This window comes from Gasterosteus aculeatus, chromosome 18, assembly GCF_964276395.1.
Source record: "Gasterosteus aculeatus chromosome 18, fGasAcu3.hap1.1, whole genome shotgun sequence".
NCBI classification, from domain to species: domain Eukaryota; kingdom Metazoa; phylum Chordata; class Actinopteri; order Perciformes; family Gasterosteidae; genus Gasterosteus; species Gasterosteus aculeatus.
The window spans coordinates 10819885-10842968 of NC_135706.1; the positions used below are offsets into that span (position 1 = coordinate 10819885).

Below are 23084 nucleotides of genomic sequence, written 5' to 3' on the forward strand. Positions count from 1 at the left end.
ACAAAGATGCTTATCAAGATCCATTTTTCTGAAAACATATATTTTGAAATGACACTTGTTAGAAAACGTTTAAATTCCCAATAAACCCATCTGTAAAAATACGCTAACAAAGGGTTTATGTACACGCATGTTTTATTGAAATCTACATGATTTCAACAAGCGCTGCATGCCACTTTAAATGCTACTTCTATTGTAATTAGATCAGATGTCTCTATAACTGTAGACTTTGCTTTTGATAGCAGTATGGCAACTATTTGTTTCCAGTATGTTAATATGTGAATGTGGGTATCTGTCCCATATTTTAGAATAAAATATTTTATATATAAAAAACACCCACGGTTACTGTTTTCTTTTAGGGCTTGAAAACAAATGCGGTAAATTGATATTTTACTGTTATTTACTTTATTATTACACCAAATGTTTCACATTTCTTATTTCTCCATCTCCAGCTGTTGGGGACTCATTTTAGCCGTAGATAAATACACATTTGGTGCTCTTCAATATTTGGAAAGTGAATATCAAGGTATGACCGAAAAACCTTAATCTCTTTGGTCAGAGTAATAGAACATTTAACTAAGTGCAACAACATTTATTTGTTATTACACCCATCTGAACATCTCGTCTGGACAATATTATTGCCATCTCGTGGTGCCCTAGCTTGCTGCTTGTTTTCATCATGATTAGTCCCGACACACCTTTTTATTTTTTATTTTACAGCAATCGCCACGGATAAATAAGGTGAAGCTGCCAGTTGTGTTTGGCTCCACGCTAAACGAGACAACAGTGTTTTAAAGATGAACAGAATGACAGTCACTGCTTAATAATGGATCCGGACGGACTGACAGTCAGCCGAGAGTTACCAGACGTTCTTCACGGTTAAGGAGCCCGACGTGGCCTCTCTCTGATTAAGTTCTGTGGCGGTTTTTCCCTCACGGCGTTGCGGCCGGTTAGTTATTGACTCTAAAGATAGAGTGACACTGCGCGTCCCTTCTCGGCCTCATCCCTGCCAGGAGAGACAGGCGGGACCATGAGCACATCCCTCAGATGCTGCATTACACTGAGAGGGTATCCCCCCCCCCCTTCAACTCTTTGCCCTCCAAATGGGAGCCAGCATGATTCGCCAATGAGTTGATTGTAGACGGGCTTTATATAGACACACAAAAAACAAAACAGGCACAGCAGTGGGTTGGTATGCATGCGTGAAGAGGGCGGCGGCGACTATTATCCACAACGTGGTCTATTAAGTGTCATCAAAGCGCTCAAAGCAGAGCTTGAATGCAGAGAGGGAATATCCTCCCAACCGGGTCGGTGCATTAGCCATTCTGTCTGCAGTGACATCAGAGGCAAACGGTGACTCAGCGCCCAACCTCCACCGTCTGGGGCATCACCCGTGCCCACATTAACACACGATGTGGGTAGGTGGTGCGTGTGTGTGTGTGTGTGTGTGTGGTGGCACCTGGGAGAACAGAACTCACTATTGCATGAGTTAGAGAGTATTGGTTTTGGTTAGTGGTTTAGTTCTTCAGTTTTCCATCTCCTGACTGCCATGTTGGTCAGTGTCTGTATCAATGACCTCAGCTCTCACTGTAGAAACAGGAAGGCGCAGTGACTTCCTCATGTCATTACTTTTGGGTTTCCACCCAACCAGCAACATGTTGAACTCATCCTTTTAAAAAGAAAAAGCTTTTATCCCGATCAAATGATTTTGCATGTTGGATATTTAGCTCGGATTCTTCTTAAACAATATGAACATGCATTCAACAATGACAGAAGCAAGTCTACCAAAATACAAACTCTACCAGCAAAAAGAGGAAGGATTTTAGTCAGAACCTTTCCCTGAGGATAAAAGCATTTTCCTGTCGGGTCCAGAGTGCTGCAGATAGGATGTCCTCTCGTGCAGAGAGGATGAATGACATCCTGACCTTCACTGCATCAATGTGCCACACGCATCTCTCTCTCTCTCTCTCTCTCTCTATATATATATATATATATAGATAGATAGATAGATAGATAGATAGATAGATAGATAGATATATTGTAATGAGAGCAACCCAACACTTTTAATATGGCTCCAAATTCATGTCTAATTATTGCCATTATTATACACTCTATTCAGAGCTTATAACATATGAAGTAATATGATTGATTTCCTTTCAAAACCTTGCAGATACTAAGTGAGAGGCTGTGCAGACGGGGACTTTTCCCAAAGCATTATATTTACCCTCCCACGATCAGCTGTGGACAGATTTTTACTCCATTAGACACATTTCAGCTTTGACAGCGCGACGTGGATGACAGGCTCTTCAGTGCCGTTGACATGCATTGAGACATTTATTTTTAAATTAATTGAAAAGATCCTTTTCCTTCTAGAAACAATTATCTTAAGACAGTTTGTTTGCATACTCATAAGTGCTTTTACGAGAGGATTGCCTGAATTTCAAATTAGTACGAGTAAGATAGAAAGGGTTTCCATGGAGATGAGCCTCACGCTTCCACTACCAACCTTGAATTATTCCCTTTGTTATTATTGATACGTTTTTTGGTTGTCCTCTTCCAAGTCAGCCAACCTCTAGAAGGTGAGCAGACTTTCTTTGTGTGGAGAGTGAATTAATAATGTAGTGCACCTGCAGATTGGGTTTTTGAAGCATTTGGTACAACCTTGAACATTATTAATAAAAAGATTCTGTCCGTAATTTTTTTGTATTCTAAGCAGCTGCAAAGTGAAATACAAAAAAATAAAGATTCCATACGCAAGTAACTCATCCAAGATGTTTACATGTGATGCAAAGGCTTAAAAGCAAAGCGCTGACTGAGAATATTGAATATAAACTTCTGCTCCATTACATTTAAGAGCCCAACAGCTGCAGGCCCCAATACTTGTGCCCTTGAAGCGGCCCTTAATTATTTTAATAATAACGCCACAGCTTTGACGACGGGCAGCTAAGGTTGATTGAAGGAACGTTTGCATCGTGTTCTTTCCACTTTCTTCCATCACAATAGTCACAAGTACCTTGCACACGCTGTCGCATGACGTTCACCTCCTTAGCCCCTGTGTTTGTGCTGAGGATTGGAAATAAGACCAGTGTGATCCTGTAAGTGCAGCTGTTCAAGGGGGCTTCGAGAGCATTCATGCACAGGAGAAACCAATCATTGAGGCCAAATGAGGAAGCGGCTTTAGATCCATCTTCCCACGCGAAAAATTCAAGCACGACTAAATTCCTGTAACTCTGATTGGTTTGCAGAAAGGTTCGGCCCGCTGGGAAATTTGACATGGCTGTGGGCCTCTCGAGAGCAACAGATGCAGAAGGCCAACGTTATTACAACAGCACCACAAACCCAACGTTTTAAGTGTAATTGGATTCGGCACAATGAAGTTTTACATTCAGAAACTTTGCAGTTCAACGTAACCAACATCATACGGCTTTAAGCTTTTAATCAGTGAACAAGTAATAGAGAAGGAGATCGATCACAGTGAGGAGCCAGACAGCTATTGACAAGTGTCTGAAGAGCTTTTATGAGCCATTGATTCAATAGATGCACAAGCTGAATCCTTGACAAAACGATGGATTCATTCACGACTGCAATTAATTCAATACTCTTGAACAACATCACAACACCGTGATTACGGGCAGGAAGGCACTTCAACATTTCCCCTTCAAGTTCAAATCATTTATTTCATAGTGGCCAGAAATATAAGTAACAACATTAAGTACTGCATTTTAATATCGATTACTTTCATATTAAAATCGGACCGTGTCGGGGAAGCGGGGCGACCCCATCGGGTCTCAGAAGCACGAGCAGAGCGATGGTGAAGTTTGCAGACCACCTCTCCAGTTTATCTGAATCGCTGTTTCTCCTCACTGCTCGCAGGCCCGGATTATTGATTGAAGAGGTTACATAACGTTCACATCACAAGCAATGTGCTGATGCATTAACTTGCACGCCACATAAGCTTATTCAACAAACATGCGACGGACAGCTGGGTGGAAAGAGGAAAGGAAAGGATGACTTTTTTGCACCACAGAAAAAAAGAAAAAAAAAAAGACATCAAATGGAGACGCGTTGTGAGGACAGAAACAAAAAATGAATCAAATTGTAGTCGTTCCTACAAAAATGAGGCAAATAACAGAAGCTGCGGGGAACAAAATCACTGCAGCAAAGCCGGCTAGCTAATCATTTATAAGGACTACATCACACGGAAACACATTACATTACAGAGCCGAGCGACTGAACACAGGTGCCTCCAATAATTAATCAGCACAGGTGCGAACACGGAGGCTGATTGACTCCAGACTGCCGGCCAGAGAAGGAAAGGAAACCCATAAACTATGTCGAGTGAGGAAACAAATAGGCAAAGGAACCGGCCCATTGTGACAGGAGTGATCTGCTTCCCCTGGCGGGACAAACTGCCACCTGAATGCACTCGCACCTGCAGAGAAAAAAAACACACACACATCTGCCGCTCACTGGGCATTTTCTCTTTTTCGGACCATCCTGTTTAAACCCCAGAGGTGGTCCGCATGGGAAAATCCATTCTGATGCTCGGCTTGAACTTCAGCAAACTCCATCTTTCAGAAGTTGGCCCTTGAGGGCGCTGTGTCCCAAATCTGCCAGAAAACAAAGTAGCAGAAGAAGCAGAAGTCGTGAGCCAGTTATCCGACCCAATTACCAGAGGGAAATGAAGAGGGATCTTGAGCCTTTTATTTTCAGATTGTGCCAATTTGTTCTTCCATCTCAGCTGGTATTCGTCGTGTTTTATGATGTCTGGAGAAACGTCTGCACATTGTGGGAATATAAGAAGACACCAAATGTGGCCACAGCTGACAAGTCACGTGAGCGAAGTGTCCACAGCATCAGAATTTACCCCTCGAAGGCGTTTCCACATCCCATTAAGTGCAGCAAATCCAGGAACCACCTCAAGCGGGAGACAGGAATTCAGGAAGTTCTATCATATTTATTCCATTTCCATACAGCTTCTTGAATGTGATACTTCAAAATGAACGTACTTTAATGGCTTCAAGGCGTTTTAACCACCGGTCGTCTTTTCCCCTTGAAAGATAAGATTGCCTTGATGAGGGTCGTTTCTTTCTGTTATGGAAAACCACAGTCTCAGTTGGAAATTCACAGGCATTGATTGGAAGGAAAAATAACCTCCTGCTCTAAAACTGCTGACGAGACAGAGCAAAACAATCAGCTGCAATCAATGAGAATAAACCTGGAAACTTTGCGCCCCATTCCAGATAATTGTCCCCGCTGCTTCATTGTTTACTTTGGTCGTTTTTGGTGGGAAAAACCGCAAGAAAAAACTAAAAAGAGCAGCTTTTCACACATTAGGGATTGGATGGGAATGCGATGGTGGAGAAGTGTGAAATAAACACAACTAACTCATGCAGAAAAGAGTACTTTTATTTAAAAGTTGAGTAGAAATTCTCTTATATCATCATGTTGCGTGAATATACTCGCATGCATAAAGGGGACAGATTACCCGAAAACAAAGAATTTCAAGTGATGGTTTACAATAAAAAAAATCTTTAACAATATTCAAACATTTACCAACTTGGCAAAGAGCAGATAAGCACATTTCATCACTAAAATCAACATAGATCCAGAAGAACAACACACATTTGAATACAATGGAGATAAGAAATCAGTGTGCGTCTTCCCGTCTCAGTAAGAGCTCGACTTTACTGATTGCACAAAATGACTCAGCCCTTTTTTTTCTCAGCTTGCAAGCACATGGACGGGTGTTTTATTCTAATCAGTGAGGAGTGTTGTATGGATGACGTTAATAACACTTCTTCATTGAAACGGAACGTCCAAACAACGCGGCTTGACACTTCTACATATTTTTTGGCCCTTTTCCACCCAGTTGATGTGTCTCTCATGTGTCTCTATGACAACAGAAAAGCTCCACATTTTGGAAAATACTCTCCAGTTCCACTTCAGATTTTATAATCAAATCAGTATGAAGTTAGATGGGGTTTTTTTATTCAATAAGAAGCTTTCTGTCATCCTGTTTTTGGCTTGAACTGAGTTTTTTTTTTTATTTGGTTCCATATTTAGGTGAAACTCTCGGGGCCTTTGATCCTTTTAACATCAGAAGTCACGGTCCCAGCCGGAGAACTCCTCCTCCGCCTTCGTCTGATCAAGAGGGAAACGATCAAAGTTGATGTAGCAGGGGCCCTGATGGAGGAGAAAGTCCATTGGAACTTGCATACATTTAACACACATATTCCTGTCAAACCGTGAGTTATTAGCATTTGTCTCTCCCTCCCTTCCTGTCCATATACATAAAAATAAAAAAACATGCAGGTTATTGGATGAGCAATCTTGATGAGTTAAATTTGACCACAGCAGATATTTTGTAAGTGCCTTTGCTCTTCTTTTCACAAAGACACACTTTTCCAGGTGTGATGTAACGGATGCTACGCTAAGCTCTTTGGGAGCCGCCATTGTTGTTTTTTACAGAACAGCCGTGCTCCGGCCTGCCAAACAAAGGTGGTTTGTCATGTGACCTCGCGACATTGAAAGAACCCAACTGCCTCGCGACATAAATGGTGTCCTAATTGCATATTCAGTCATGCGTATTCAAAATGATTGAGGAATACCGATCATTTGAAAGCACATTTTAACGGTATTTCAAATGTTAGTACATCTTAAAAATCGGCTGTTCGGGGTTCTTTTTCACTATTTTCCTTAGGCTGAACAAAAGGTGTAACTCACTGTACACATAATAATAATAATATTAATAATAATATTACTAAACAAGGCTGGGATGGTTTTACTTGCCTTGCGAATGAGCCGGACTGTGGGGGCGTCGAGTTGACCCACACGCAGCTTGTGCCAGTTCATGCTGCTGAACCACCTGAAGGGAAGAGAAGGAGGATGATTACGCGATGGGAGCGAGGAAGCCAGCGAGCAGTAAAAACAAGGAGATCAGACAAAGGTTCACGAAGGGGTCAAGTCCATTTCCCTGTCCGACGCCCACGCACATCACCCGGCTATCGTTACCTATGATTCCGGACATCTCTGATTCCGTTCTTGGTGTTTCCTAACCTCTGACCCGGCCGAGGTCTGCAATCATTAACACAATACATCAGCTAATGTTTTATTGATTACAGGAGATTTGCATTCAAAACAGCAAAACAAAATAAGTGTGTATTATAATCGATTGAATGAATGTGTTCAGTAATTCATACACTGGGAGTAGCTGCATCAATAGGTTTAACCGCCATCATTTTTACATACATACTACATGATACAGCTCCATATTACGAGAAAGTTATTCAGGCAATACAATGACTTCATTTTAAACATAGAGCATTATCCGTTTTAGAAGATTTGAAGCATCATATTTGTCTCACCTGCACATTTTGCTGATAATGGACCTGGCTGCCTCGCTCATGTAAGGCGGGTACTTGAGCACCCCGTCCAAGATTTTTGCATAAATCTTCTGAGGCTCTGAACTGGAAAACGGAGGGCTGACAAGTAGAAGAGAAGAGACAGTCTATTCCACAGTCTAGCAAAAAGAAAAATCCCACGTCTAGTTCTGCCTGTAGATGTCGGATTGTCACATTTCTCTACTGCCATCTACTGGTTAACATTTGTCTGACTTCTTTTGCTTAAAACAGTTTAAAAGAAATGCTTTCTTCTGATAGCGGCACATGTAAAAGTATCACCTTCCCACCAACAGCTCATAAATCAGGACGCCGAGGGACCAGAAGTCCACTGCAAAGTCATGTCCCTGGTTCTTGATGATCTCCGGCGCCATGTACTCGGGAGTACCCACGAACGAGTAGGTCTTGTCCCCATGCACCATCTCCTTGGAGAAACCAAAGTCCACCTGCCGACACACACACACACACACACACACACACACACACACACACACACACACACACGCTGCATGTGGAAACAGAATTCAGCTTAAACAGTTTAAAGATGGACACTCAGGTGAGTGCTGACCAGTTTGACGTAGCCCTTTATGTCCAGCATGAGGTTCTCAGGCTTCAGGTCTCTGTACATGATGTTCTTCTTATGGAGGTAGGCGTAGGCCTCCACCACACAGGCAGTGCAGAACATGGCGATGGGCTCGTCAAAACGCCCTCTGAAACCAGAGACACGACCCTTCAGCGACCTTCTCCTCGGCCAGCTTGACCTTCCATCACATTTTGCAGCGATGCTCGGAAAAAGCGTTTTTTGAGGAATAGCTCCACCTCGCGCAACAGCGCACCCCAATGTTCCGCTTGAACAAACATCAAAACGAGGAAAAGGGGGGGTTTTCTATTTTCTCACACTTCTTTGAGTTTGGTCCAGATCTCTCCTCCCACACAGAACTCCATGACCATGTAGATGTATCGCGTGTCTTTAAAAGCGGCGTGCAGGCTGCAGAGAGGGAGAGAAAACTGGATTAAAGCCGGATTATCTACCGACTCAGACCTCCAGGTCGCCTGCACGTTAAACCGTTTTCAATAAATGACGGTGACTGCGCGTCTGGCATCGTAGATACCTGACGATGAAGTTGCACTGGGTGGCTTTGAGGATCTTTTTCTCAAACAGCATGTGCTCCTCTTGTCTCTTAGCAACGATGTGCTTCTTGCTGACTCGCTTCATAGCGTAATATTCTTCATGGTTCACTGTGGTCACCTTAAAATAAGAAAAAACGGGGGCGACGGGATCAAGGAGAATCCAAAGAATACTCGAGAATGTCCTGACAACATTTTAGCCCCAGGAAGGAGTTTTTATTGACTCTCTGAATAAGACAAACACACTCACCAGCTCCACACGACCAAACCCTCCGACTCCAAGCGTGACGGGATCCCCTTGATAGCGTCCCTCCTGGTACAGCACCGGGACCAGGTCCTTGAACCTCAGAGTGGAGCCGGGACTGATGAAACAAAGGCTATTCACCTCAAGGAACTAATTTATTTATGTCATCATGACCGTTTTGCATCTTATTGCCTCCCATCCACTCTGTCTTATCGGCTTCGACAACCACTCACCTCGACTTTTCTGAAGCTTCTGCCTCCTGCAGCACTTTGGAGCTGGAAGTAAAAACCAAACGAATCACTGCAGCCTATTAAGGCATTTACCCGTCGCACTAATGCCGGCGAGATTCAAAGTGCTGCACTTACTCGTCAAACAGCTCCAGGTGCTCTATGGGAATTGTCTCTTCAAACACCCTAAACGAAAGGTGTCGTCAGTGGAAACAGCATCAATGCAACAACAAAAAAAAGCACACGACAAAACGCCGCCGCACTGGATACACGTGTGACAGAGAAACAAATGCAGTGGAGGAATTGTGTGGCGGCTCTTTCCCTCCGGCATCGAGAGCCCTAACGTGTGACGTGGAGCCACTCACTCCTTGTCGATGGAGAGGCAGGTGACTGGGCCCTCGGCGCTGCACGTGGCGGTTCTCAAGACTTCGCTGCGGGAGGAGAAACTATATGTCACTAGTGTTCAGACACCAATTTTGTGTGCGTCAGGATAATTGGAGAAAGAGAAGATTCAATGACACACGGTTTCTTGATTTACAGGCTTTTCGCAACACATTCCCTCGTCACGTGTTTATTTATTTATTCATTGTACAAATCTACGTCTAATAAACCAATAGAACTATTACATTTCTATTAAAAAGACAATATCTCCGCATGAGTGTTTTGTTGTTCTACAATGTACTTGGTTTTTATGCAGACAGAAGTTTGCTACATAAGATTTTGACTCATTTGGACACCAACGGATCTGAAGAGTTTAAGGAAGTTCGTTGTGAAGCAACTTCCTGTCACTGAAGATAGCCGTCAGGTTGCGCAACCACAGTGTCAGAGATGGCAGCAGCCTGAAGGAGGTGCACGGAGCACCGGGAGTTGTACAAGTCTCTAACGAGTGCCCCGAGGCACGCGTTGCCATGGTTACCGTATGAGGGCCTGTTCCCCGAAATGCTCGCCTTTCCCCATCCTACGAATCTGCTTCTGATGCCCGTTCACGTTCTTGGTCACCAAGACCTGAGGGCCAAACACACCAGACAGGGAGGAAGACGTCACGAGTGCATTTATATTTATGAACGGGCCGGTGCAACGCGCACAAAAACAACACAATGGAACACCGCACCTCTCCTTTCAGGATGATGTAGAATGCGTTTGCTTCTGCTCCTTCTCTGACAATGACGTCTTTGTCCTGGTACTTCACCTGAGGAAGACGAGACAAACAGGATTAGATCTCCTCATCACGTGCAAAACTCAAATCAAATACGTTTGAGGTGAAATAAAATAAAATTTGATTTGCAGGACAGCGCCACAAATAGTAAAGTGTCTTGAAAATGCCTTTTTATCAGGGCTACTGAGATTTAGAATGTCGGAAACAAAAAACAAATAGAAAAAACACCCAAATTAGAACTACACAAGAAACTAAGAATACCCTTGTTTTTGATTTTATGTTAAATAACAGATAAAAGTAGGCAACACTTTAAAGTAGCCAATCAACATTCACTCATACCACACAAAGTTCACATTGTGACATCTAAGTACACACCTCCTCCATAGAATCAATGATTTTGGACAGCTGGACATCGTTCAGCTCCTTCAGAGTACGAGACCTGTGAACGGCCCCGAGATAGTTGTTGGATGTCAAGCAACTCCAATGGCAGTGAGAATTAACAAGAAACCACCAAATCAAACAGGATATAAAATGTGTCCTCGGCTGCAGAGTTCATGAACTAACGTCTTCAGGAAGCCCAGGAGCTGCTCGCGCTTCTTCTTGGACTTGTTGGTGATGATTGTCCTGTAGGTCTGTCGCTCCATGCACCACAGACGCACCGCTGTCTTTGCTGCAACAAGTGAGCGAGACGAGCGGTTAAGATTCTCGGTCTTCCCATATTAGAAAAGGGTACAAAGACAATTGAAACCACAAAGATGCAACCATTTGTACTGTAATCCATCTCAAATTACCCCAAGAGGCCTCAATCACAGGGACTGACCTTTGACCGTAGCTGTCCTCCTGCAGTTGTACAAGATGGCCAGTTCCCCGAACACATCCCCAGTGGTCAGGCTGCGCAGGGTTTGGCCCGCTTGAGTAACCAGGAGCTCACCGGCTAAAAGATGGGAGGAAAAGATTTTGGAAACTTCGGAAGAAATTCACTGCCACAGCAGGGAGGACAAAAGCCCCACGTCCACACCAACCTGCTACGATGTACATGCTGTCTCCTTCTGTGCCCTCTTTAATGACATCATCGTTGGGTTTGTAGCTGGACACCGCCAAGAGGTCCACCATCATGGCTGTTTGCTCGTCGTCCAGGCGGCTCAGGAAGTCATTCTTCTGGATGGCTTTGACGATCAGACTGGTCTCGCTGGTGGGAGGAGGTGAGGAGAAGTGGTCCGCAGCTCAGTTCATTGGAACCCCAAATGAATCGCCATCATGCATTTCGATCCACCAACCCCCGCAAATCAAAAGGTGCCGCGCGGTCTCCTGCCATCAGCAGTGCCGATTACCAACCTGGCCACTTTCTTGACCCTCTTGCGTATCTCCAGGGTCTCGGGGAGGGGCTCAGAGGCAATGACAGCGGCGCGGCTCTTTCTGATCTCCGGTTCAACGACATTACCGCTCTGAGAGGGGACACCTGAGATGGAAAAAATCAGCGCAGCGCATTAACTGTAGATGTCTGCGGCTGAATGTGGTGTCAAAGGTCACCTCGTCCGTGTCCCCGGCGCCCACTTCTTTACCCAGCTCGTCATATTGGCCGTTCAGCTCCTGCAAAAGCCTTTCTTTCTCTTGCAGTCGTTGTTCTGTGAGGACGAAAGCGGAAAAACACACGTGAAGCACAAAGTATCACAAGGAACATGCTAATGAGACGGAATCATGTAAGTTAAGGCCCTGCGATCAACACATGTACTGAAAATAGAAGATGACATTTCATTTACAGTGTTACTGTAACAGTCGTCTATGTGAAGTTAGCTCTTCAATGGCACACAGTTAGAATTGTACTCACCCAGGTCTTTGTTTTGCCGCTGCAGCTCCTGGTTGATCATACATTGCTTTTGTAGCTGTTGCTTCAGCTCCTCTAGTTTTTTCTCCATGACTACAGGACGAAAGAATCTTTTAAAACACACCACAAGATATAGACGACAAGGAAGGGACGGAGTGAAGACAACCTGCAGCACTATCGGTGCTCGGCGTCCAGACACGTACCTGTACTCTACCGAACATGCAACATGTGCAGACTCACAAACCCCTCCTGCACCTGTACTGATGCCTCTTTACCCACTGCACTGCCTGCACACAGCGAGAGCCCCGATGAATAATGCAGACTAATGAAGGACAGTCAACAGGGTGCTTTCTGAACGTTGTCCCACCCTGCCAGCTCGCGCTAAAGAGCTGTTGACAGAACCCGTTAAGACCGAATCAAAACCTCTGTTATTAGCTCTTTTATTGCATTCTGTTTGCTATTTATTTAGTCTCACGGGATGTTTGCTTTTAGGCAATAATGGGACCTTAACAGCCTCTGCTGTATGATTGAGTGTTTAAGTTTGTGTTTAAGTTGGAGAGGTTTTAGAGATTTAGGATATTGGTCACGGGACCAGTATCCTAAACACACACACGCCAGCACGTACTATTTGCCTCGTCACGTGACCCCCGTCCCCAAGTTACCCGCCCCTTCACCCTGAACATTGGACAGCTCTGAGATTAGACATTACGTTGGTGGAAATCATAAAGCCGCTGAAAAAAAAGGCCAATCAAACCCTGGGGGGGAAATAAAATGGCTCCTGTTGTACTTTTAAAGAGGGATGTTGGTTTGACGCGAGTTGCAAGAAAAACACGTTGGATCTGAACGAAGATCTTTACAGCTGTGAACTAGATGGCAAGTGATAGTTTCCATCACAGCAATGATTCAGCATGAAGAACCGGGCGATAATCCGGTCCAGTGCAGAACACGAGGCCGCTGCAGAGCCAAAAGGCCCGTGCTGCAGGAGAGATAACGATCTCTTTAAAGTTTTACGGGGAACACAAAGGCAGCAATTGAAAGACAATAAACTGCATGCTAGAAAGTCAAATCTGCGGGTTTTATTAACTTTAATTGCAGCTGTGACTAAAAACACCTGATTGGGAGGATAAGCCTTATTCTTTTATTCAGGTGACGCAACGGCAAGAAAATACTGATATATTTCTCTTAAAGTCTATCGGGATCGACACTTGTGTTTAACATCGGTCGGTTTAAGCAGCTACTTATTCCAGGTGGGAAATGGAAAATATGCGGGACACATCATCATCCTTTTACTTCATAGGCAACAACTGCATCGCCTCAATACGGCTAAAAAACAAAACAGGTTTATTTTTGCTGTTTTCAAGCCTGCAAAGGTAAAAGTTGGCCCTTTAAACAAATGGACTCATCCTCTTTCGTCATCGTGACAAGACAGCTGTGAAAAGCACAGGTGATATGAAGACGCACTCACCTGCAGGTTGCGTGTGGACCAGGAGAGTAGACGCCTACAAAGGCCGCGTGGATCATAGGAGCCAAGTAATCACCCGGAACCGCTGACGAGCACTCAGACAAGAGTTCACCGTGTGTTCAGTATCAGGAGACCGACACCGGACCTCCAGACACACCTGTGCAGATACAAAGATGCAGCCTGCAACCCCTCTGGCGTCACCTCATCTTCTCCCGCCGCACGCTTCCTCGGTTTGCATCGCCATGTCTGCTCTTTAGCTTTTTACTATCTTGACTTCTCTTGACGCTCTCTGTCTCGCCCTCAATCCTCTCTTCCCGGTTGTCTTTCTGTCAATCTCAGCAGCTCCGGTGTTGAATCAGTAACGACAACCCGAGGCTCCTCCCATCACATCAGGTAGAGGAGGAAGAGGAGGAGGAGGAGCAGGAGGATGCACGGGTAAAAAGCGGAATTTTAGGTGTGAGAGAAATAAAGCACATCTGCAGAAATGAACAATTGAGCGTGATTTCAATGAATTTTATAGTTTTTTCTAGAAATTAATCCTAGTTTTGTACGTTGTTTTTTCAAAAAAAAATCTCTTGACAAAAGATGATAAAAGTGAGTGTCTTTCCCCTCAGGGTCACTCCTTCTGTCACATTCATGTCACATTCATGTGACAGAAGGAGTTGAAGGGAATCATGAGCGCTGAGGGGCCAACGGGAGAAATTTGATTATATCTGCTAAAGTTAGAAAGCGCCTAATTTGTTGGTTCTTTCCACAAAGTAAATGGCATTAATTAAATGAGCCTATAAGAGGCTGGAGGGTTTGCATTGTTACAGAGGGTGTGGGCCTTTTATTGTTCACAGTTAATTATTGATACTTACTGGTTAATAAATGACATCGACCCCGGCGATCAGAGATAAAAGGTTCTTGGATTTCAGCTGTGGGGCAGGAAGGAACTCAGTGGCTGGCAGCGTGTGTTCTGTGACCTTTTTCCATTCAGACCAATATGGCGATTTGACTTGATTTAAAGGGATTAAGTGTCCTCTGCCACTCACGACACAGAGTGTAATGGACGTCTTCCAGGCGTGAAACCACAAAACAAAATCATATCTGTATGATTATAATTCTTTAATTCAAGTGTAATTACAAAAAACAACAACACATCAAGGTTGTTCATAATGCCAAAATTGTTTCAGGTGCACGGTAACAATCTTAACTGGTATTGCAAACACTCTGATTGTGGCTACAGCTCATACAGAAGCAAAACTACTGAAGGCAAGTGAAAGTGGTCAACATCTGCAAAGAGATGAGTAAATAAACGTAATACAACAACTATACAATATGCACATTTCCTATTAAGAGTTCAACAACTAGTAATAATGACGTACATCATAAATTCTGGGTTTTGTCATCATAACACAATGTTTGCTTCATCAGTGCACCATTGGTATTGGTACACACACACACACACACACACACACACACAGTTTGTGTTCTCGATTAATTTGAAAAGACATTCAGCTCGCACACCAACGGGCTCAAATCAGTGATTTTTTTCTATTGCCACTTGTCCAGACATTGTGCGACCGTGTCAAACAATAGGCACATTACAACTCGCACACAAGTTTTTTTAAAAGCGCTATTGAATTATTGATTGCAGGTACACGCTACCTCCGGTCCTTTTTGCAGAGTCAGCTTATTCACCTGTGATGTACTGCATGATTTACACTGCAGAAGCACATTCAAGCACACAATACTTTTTCATATTTACAGTTCAGTTTTTTGTTTAAAATCACAACTCGGAAGATGAACCTGTCTTGCAACACCATGAGTCCTTTCTTCATGGTGGATGTGTGCATTCCCACCGTGTTGCTGTTTTCAGGCTGAAACAGTTTTAATAACTGAACCGTAGCAGGATTTCCTTTCCAAAGTGTTGAGGAATTGTATGCGTGTAAAGCATGCGTGCAGGGAGTGCAATCCTATTACAAAATGTTATACACGTTAAGGAAAGCAAATCTCGCAAATCCAAAGTAGCCCACCAGGCAAAACAGACCGTATGCGTGTGGTTCATTAACATTCAATTCATTTCTATTTAAAATTACATTTCAGAATAGTTTTCACACTTAAAACACTCTGTATGAATAAAAGTGCATTTCGGTTTCAACACACACTACATTGCATCAAGTCCGATTGGGACGGCGTGTGGGACAAAGAATGTGATTAAAACGGATTTATAGTCAATTATATTGACTTCTTTTTGTTCTTAAACCAATGTATGAATCCTTTTGTTGGGTGCATTGAAGCTTCATCTTAGTTGCACTCAAGATCTCCTTTGATCATTAAAAGAGAACCTGAGAAGACGAGGAGGTAGAGAGCATTGCTGCAGCAGCGAGGTCAAACGATTGTACATTACAGCTGTGCACGCTGCGGCTCCATGACGACATGCAAAGCTGAGCAATGCACTTTAGTGAAGAGCTTTTTGTTCTCCTCTCAGCTTGCAGTTATCCTACAGACGGAGGCGACGCGTGCTCGTCCGTAACGCCGCAGGCCTTCCTGATGTCCTTGGGGTGTTCGAAGGCGGCTTGGACAAACTGCCCAAACAGGCGCTCCATGTAGCTCTCCCCCCGGGGGAACAGACCCTGCAGGAAGGCGATGTGTCCACCGTGGGCCGTCAGCAACAGGGCGACGTTAGGCAGGCTCTGGATCGTGGTCAACGGGAAGGCTGACGGGTCGGGCGAGAAAACACAATAAAAAGATTGCCGGAACGTTCAATAGGTCCTTTGTTGCACTGCGGACTGAAATATTAACCACAACACAGGAGAAAGGATTACGGAGCCCACATAAAAACGCACCACTGCATCCGGTTTCCAGCCAGTTTAACGCGACATCTTAAAAGCTACAAAACCAGAGGCCCGACACAATGCCGGCCGCCCCGTGTCGTCCACTCACCGTGCTGGGGAGAGAAGGGGTCGTCGGCAGCGTTCAGGCACAAGATGGGGACTGTCGTATTGTGGAGTTTGTTGTCCGGGCTGGCGTCGAAGTAATAGTCGGAGCAAGATTTATAACCGAACAGCAGGGAGGTGAAGCGTTCGTCAAACTCGCGGATGGTCTGCGCCTGGATCAAAAAGGAAAGGCCATCGAAGACACCGCACAAGGAAACAAGAAACTCTGACAGAAGAGAAACGAACACCTACCTTCAAGACATGGTCGATATCCACCACTTTCTCCAGGACCTTCCTGTGCCTGCGGGAAACGTGGTTTTCTGAGTCGACGACACCTCTTTAAACGAACCACAGATATTTAGGAAGAAAGTCTGACTTGTCCCACCTGGTGACAGCACTGCACAGGCCGGCGGTGAGGTATCTGTTGAAGAGCAGCCAATTGAGCGGCTCCTCCATCGAAGCCGCCGACTTGAGCGCATTCCAGGGGGCCGAGATGGTGATGCCCGCCACCATCCCCGAGTCCGTGCGCTTACGGGCCAGGTAGTTTAACAGCAACATGCTGTGCACGGCCACAGGAGGGGAAAATGAACGGGGGGGGGGACAGCACATTTTGACTAAATGGAAACCGAATACATTTCACCATGAAATAAGAAATGCAGGCGGTTGAAAAAAAATGAAAAAAAACACCACAATGTGCTTCGGCTCACCCTCCTAAAGACACGCCAGCACCGAGCACGGGGGCAGATGGGTAAAGTCCTTTGATGTGCTGCACCACGTGCTCCAGGTCGGAGGTATTGGCTGCACAGTAGGTGACGGGCGTCTGCAGCGAGCGGAGGGATAGAGGAGCAGAGGCTGCGTTCAAGTGCCAGAGCGGGCGTTACGGCTGCCATGACGACGCCAAACCAAAACCAACATTGTCTCAGTTAAGTTAAGTCTCCCAAAAACCGCTAAACTACCGAAGCCCGTCCAGGTTATTGTAACAGATCCAATCTAATCCAAAGAGTTACTCAAAGCAAATGGACTTCTTTCAGCTGAGGGTTAATAACGAGTGTGTTTGACTATAAAAGAAATGACACTGTCGACCCTTATGAAATGTTAATAATGGATTTTGCACAACAATGGAGATCTAAGGCACAGTAGGAGCTATAATCAGCCTTAGAGTCACGTTTGCAGTACCATTTTTTGTGTAAGTGAAACATGTGTTTGCTAAGCTCTCGTTCTAGACGGTGGGCAGTTGTGGCTTGAGTATAAATGCAAGCAAACATCAGCGCAGTGCTCATCGCAGGTCAGTGTTTATTCGGTAATGATTGCACTCACCAACAACTCTTCACCTCCGAGCCCTCTGTTGTTGAAAACCACACATCTGGAAAAAGACCACGTCTATGATCACTGCTACTGGACATTAAATTCAGCGCAATACAAATATACAATATTCAGGCAGTTTCCCTTTGAGTTCTGTTCTCACGGATAAATCCTTCTTAATAATTGTATTATTAAAGAGGGGGGGGGGGGGACACGTGAGGAGCACAACGGACCTGTAGCCGCGGCGGCGAGCCTGGTTGAGCGCGTGGAGCACATAGGACTGCTTGCTGTTGCCTGTCAGGCCCGGGAGGATCAGCACCGTGGGCCTCGTGGAGGAGTCCGGGTAGGTCGCACTGTCCTGATTGTCCATCCAGTCCAGAGAAATCTGACCCCCGTCCACCGTAGGGATCAGCTCACTGATGGATGAAGGGAGGATCACAAGAATTATATAAAACACATTATATATATATATAAATAAGAGAGAGAGAGAGAGAGAGAGAGAGAGAGAGAGAGAGAGAGAGACTGTGGAACAGGATGGCGCCGGGAAAAAGGGGCCGGATCAGAGCAAAGGGACTAACTTACTTGCGATAGGTGACGGCGGGGCGGGACTTGAGGACGGCGCAGACCAGGGTTTGAAGCCGGCCCCCCCAGCACCACGGAGTGGGACTGAAGCGCTCGGCCACCACGGGACAGTGCTTGTAGAGGAATGCGCCGAAAGCCTGGCCGGAGACCAGGGCAGGTGTCTGAGAGCAGGAGAGGCCGAATGGCAAAAAGAAAAAGACAAGTTTCTAGAAATTAGTGTTTGTGACGAGACAAGAATACACGTAAAAACAGATGGTGCAGTATTAGAGGTAGGGAGCTTTAAAAGTAAGGGAAGGGTTGTAGTGTGGAACAGCGTAGTCAAAAAACACAACCCCAAGATTAAACCACCTTTTAGGTGTAATGTAGGAAAGCACAATTATAAGTTACAGTGCTTTACACTTTCTGTAACGGTTAAATTTCCCGTGACTTTTGGAACAGAGCACATAACACGAGTATTACGTGGCAGTAAACCAACACCCACGTGAGTAATCGAAGGCCTGGACCTTGAATCCATGTCCTGGATTTGCGGTTCTTCTCAGTTGCATATAATAGGAAAGTGTATAACAATAATATCGGGCAGACCGAGCTATGAGGAAAATAATTTCAATATTTAATCTTCCTTTTAAAGGTGTTTTTTAATGTGACTGCCAGCGATTATAACTCCTCCAGTGAGAGGTCGATGACACGACAATGATGACAACAAATGGACCAAAAATATATATATATTAACGTTAAGAATAAACTAATTATGTGGTCAAGCATTCCAAACACTGAGCCCAAGAAACTCATAGCAGGAACAATAATATAAATTTATATAAATAACTATATAATAAAATATATATATATATATATATTAAATAGAATATTCAATAAGAAGGAACCAGAATAAAAAGAGGACATGAGTAGAAGAGAGAAGGCGCGCGCAGTGCGGTCATTCGTCCGCGTTGCCGCTGACCTTTCCCCGCAGAGACTGACCTGACGCTTGCGGCCCCACAGGTAGCACAGCGCGGCCGTGAGGGAGCACAGGAACACCGTGTACGGTCTGGAAACACACTCCCAGTATGTTCCCCACACCTCCCAGTGCGTTACAAACATTTTGCTATCGCCTCACTCGGTTAGCTGCAGAAGGGAGCTAACGCTGCGGCTAGCTGACGGTGCTTTGCGGTTAACGGCTCCGTGACCGACACAATGGCACAGAGATGCATCAAAAGGGACGCGTAACGTCAGTTACGGTAACGCCTGACAACCTGCCTTCATCACCACCGGCTAACGCGTTCAGGTGTCGTTTCAGCTCCGCTGCCGGTTTTTTTCAGCGACGCGTCCTCATCACCTCTGACAGTGATGGCAACAGCAAAAAAAAAAGCCGCTATCCACCTGCGGGTTCGCTAACGGGTTTTTTTCCCCCTCCGGTCGCCCGCCGCTTCTTCCTGGTTCACTCGGAGCGGCGAACAAAGATCGTGTGTTCAAACAGACGCTTACTGTGTCAAAAGTGCGCCTCGGTTTCGTGTTATAACGTCCTTCACGACGGGTGAGGGTATTCACCCGCCGGACTACAAATATGGAAGGTAACTGATGCGCATGCGCAGTCATTGTCTTTCTCCTTCTTCTTCGTTCTTTATAGCGCGGGCGGTCGGCCACAGCGGTACCGGGTGCGTTAGCGCCACACTCCGAACGACGCTGGAGCGATTTTGTTATTTATTTAAATTATATTTTTTTATTGTAAATCCAATATCAAAGAGTACTTTTGAATACCTGATGTATTTCAGCTGATTTTACCCTGCATTCATACACAAGTGTGTGTGTGTTTGATTAAGTTATTGCTGGTTTGGGGGGCTCATGGGGAGATTATATGTCATGGGGGTCTGTATGTGCACTACGTTTTATTTGTGTGTAATTTGACATAAACAATGCCTCATTCTAATTTCCCCTTCCAGGAGTTTAAAAAACTGTTCCAAATAAAAAGTCTCAGTTAGGTGGGCTCTCGCATGTTGTGGTTAAACAATCAAATTTGCTCTTGCCCCACTTTTCCTTCCTAGAAATGGAAGTAGAGTGAGAGCTCTTTTCTATATGTTCAAGCTTTGTAAGGATAGAAAAAAGAATCCCTAATCTTTAAGTCCATTTAAGTCCACGTCTGCCATGTTGACGTTTTACAGGCGGTAACAGAGGATAATATCTTCCTTTGACATGCAAATATAAACGTCATATCCAGCCCCTAACAAGAAGTCTCAGCTGCACCTTATTAGACAGTCTAACTTGTGCTTCAGACCTTTTAAATTCCCTTGTGAAGCTCTAGAAACGCTCTCATTTGGTAAAGAAAGTGGAAAGAAACATATTGATTCATCTACAACAATAACAAAGCAAGCACACAGAGCTCTCATTACACCATTTATTCCCCGCTTACCACATGAAATCTCTCAATAATTTCCTTTTTAAATGCAATGCTTAAGTGCCAGGACTAGTTTATTCTAGTTAAATGGCATTCCCGTAACCACATCCGCCTCAATACCACACTCATCATTTCCACGCTGGATCTTGAAGAAACCTGAAATGAAAAGACACAGAATCATGTGACCTGAAGAATAAGTGACCAAGAAACATGACGTCCCAAAATTTGGTTTTGTCGCACCTTTATCTCCCCAGTCGCTGTTCCAGGAGTTTGCAGCCAACCAGTAAGGCGTCCCGTTCTCCTTCCCCCAGCCGAGGATCTTGATGGCGTGACGGGCCACCATCTCACCCGTCACGTGCTGGTACACACCTTCAGTAGAGTAGCAAGGACTACAATGAAACAGGTCTGAAAGGACAACTGTGGTGGTTTTCCTCAGCTTAACATCTATATGTGATTTAAAGATTTGACAGACAGACACGTTCGAGTTTACCTTTGTAAAATGTTTAAATCTTTAAATGCAACAATCTGAGAAGGACAAATCCACTCAAGTCCACAATGAGGCAAAGAAGGTTTCACTTTGATTCTGAAACAGCTCCGGTTGTATTATTCGAGAGACAAAGTCAAACCAGCCTCACCCGTCTTATACAGCGCAAAGTCTGTGTACACGGAGAAGGCGGCCTCCACGGGCCCGCGCTTGAACAGCTCGGCCATGATCTGCTCCTCCTGGGACGGGACGCTGTACGCGTCTCTGCCTGCGGAGGGGGGGACGGGGACGGGGGGTGGGGGGGGACACACCAGAAAACGACGTGTGACTACAGGAGCCACAGGCAGGGGAGGGGAGCGACTCGGCAGCTCGTTTTGGAGGTCTGTACCCAAGTGCTTGTCCTTCCAATAGGAGGTCGAGTATCCGTCGACGCACCGCTCTTCACACTTGGGGGTCTCCTCCTCCCTGTGGCAGGGCAGGCGAGTCCCGTTCACGCTGTGCTCGCAGGGAGCGATGCTGTAGGGTCGGCAGCCTGTAAACACGCGCCACCGTCGTTTCAGCTCATGAGCGTTACTTGCTTTCGATACTCGATAAAAAAGCTGCACGGACCCACTCACCGTTGGAGCCGTAGAGGCCTCCCGTCACCAGGCCTTTGTTTGCCCAGAACAGCCAAGCAGCAGACGGATAACCGCCCAAACACCTGCGTCCACGAGAGAAATGAAAAAAAAAAACACTGATAAAGTCCCCTTAAAAGACCTGGAATAGACTCATTTCTTCCGCTAAAAATATTAACCCCTTGCCACAGTCATGACAGCAGGACAGCAGGTCTTCGGCAGAGATCTCCACAGAGATCCTACCACCGCTGTGGATACACAACCTGTCGGAGATCACCTCCACAGCACCGAAGGCCTGTGGGAAATCAAAGGCAACACAGGGTGAAGATGTCCACCGGCTTCCCTGATCCACCTCTGTCGTGTCTTTCATTTTCGGTGCATCTCACCCAGCAGGACCCGCATGATCCCTGGTCTCTGATCTGTCGGATGGTGGGACAGTTGGGCCACTGCTGGCGCGCGTCAAAGCTGTCCGGGAGCTTCAGGCCTTCGGTACTGTGAACCCTTGAGCAAGAGAGGAGCGGTCACCGAGCGCATCCATGGACACACACAATCCCTGGCGGTTAAACTTACACCTCTGGCAGCTTTGGTCCATTCAGTTTAGTCCCACACAGTCTCTTCACGTAGCTGATGTTGAGGTGGCGGAGGTTCAGGCCGGCCTGCAGCGAGGAGGAGCGCAGGTTAAAATGAGAGATGAGAGGAATCACAGCGGGGGTGAGACGGTGACGACTCACCATCCAGGTGGTGTCGGCCTCGTTGATGAGCTCGACCATCTGCGGGAAGGCGGCGGCGGGGAGGTGGGGCCGAGAACGGGCGACGGAGAGCGTCACAAGTGCACACAGGAGAGCCGGTGAAAGCATCCTGGGGGAAAAGCAGACGGCGGTCGGACTCGGGCAGAACCACAAGGACAGAGACGCGTCCACCGTGGCGGCTCGGACGGGAGATATGACAGCGTTTCATGAGGCGGAGCAGCACCGAGCATCACGAGGGCAACGACGGTAAGACTTCAGGTCGCTCGGGAAAGTCCTTTTATGGAGGGTGACCTTTTAGTTGGAGTTCAAGTTGGAGAATTTGAAGATGGATACAGAAGCACAAACGACGTAGAGGAGACAATATAGTTGCAGGCATTGTATTTATTGGTTAGCGTGTAACTTTATACAAGTCATAGTTATTCGTGACAAGTTAAAACCAATTCAAAACGAGGGTTTTGTTATATTTTCACTGGCAAGATAATCAGCTGTTACTTTCTCAAACCAACAACGTATTATTTACAACACTGTTATAGAATAATATCTGCTGAATTGAAGTTATAATTGCTGGTACAATAACCCGTATGAAGCCTGGAGTACACAACGTTAA

At 45.5% G+C, this 23084-nt stretch overlaps 2 protein-coding genes across 2 annotated transcripts; both read right to left on the minus strand.

Annotated features, from left to right (window-relative positions):
* Window positions 1–5394: 5394 nt before the first annotated feature.
* prkg3 (protein kinase cGMP-dependent 3) lies at window positions 5395–21923 on the minus strand. Its single transcript, XM_078094077.1, has 37 exons — window positions 21908–21923; window positions 21732–21860; window positions 21503–21646; window positions 21266–21382; window positions 20871–20999; window positions 20712–20786; window positions 19227–19318; window positions 18245–18405; window positions 17896–18078; window positions 17678–17723; window positions 17068–17180; window positions 16746–16919; window positions 16613–16661; window positions 16368–16533; window positions 15929–16140; window positions 12181–12187; window positions 11981–12070; window positions 11707–11777; window positions 11484–11611; window positions 11175–11341; window positions 10973–11086; window positions 10717–10822; window positions 10528–10591; window positions 10108–10185; window positions 9913–10001; window positions 9362–9427; window positions 9135–9182; window positions 9003–9044; window positions 8776–8887; window positions 8510–8646; window positions 8296–8385; window positions 7966–8107; window positions 7680–7843; window positions 7365–7481; window positions 7012–7074; window positions 6790–6865; window positions 5395–6183 (listed from the first exon to the last, which is right to left on the minus strand). The coding sequence occupies exons 1-37, from the start codon at window positions 21921–21923 to the stop codon at window positions 6097–6099; spliced, it is 3864 nt and encodes a 1287-aa protein (XP_077950203.1). The 3' UTR covers window positions 5395–6096.
* Window positions 21912–22669, minus strand: LOC120807896 (cathepsin B). The gene is made up of 3 exons (XM_078093202.1): window positions 22460–22669; window positions 22299–22384; window positions 21912–22229 (listed from the first exon to the last, which is right to left on the minus strand). Exons 1-3 carry the CDS (start codon window positions 22583–22585, stop codon window positions 22034–22036), a joined length of 408 nt encoding a protein of 135 aa, XP_077949328.1. The 5' UTR covers window positions 22586–22669; the 3' UTR covers window positions 21912–22033.
* Window positions 22670–23084: the final 415 nt, after the last annotated feature.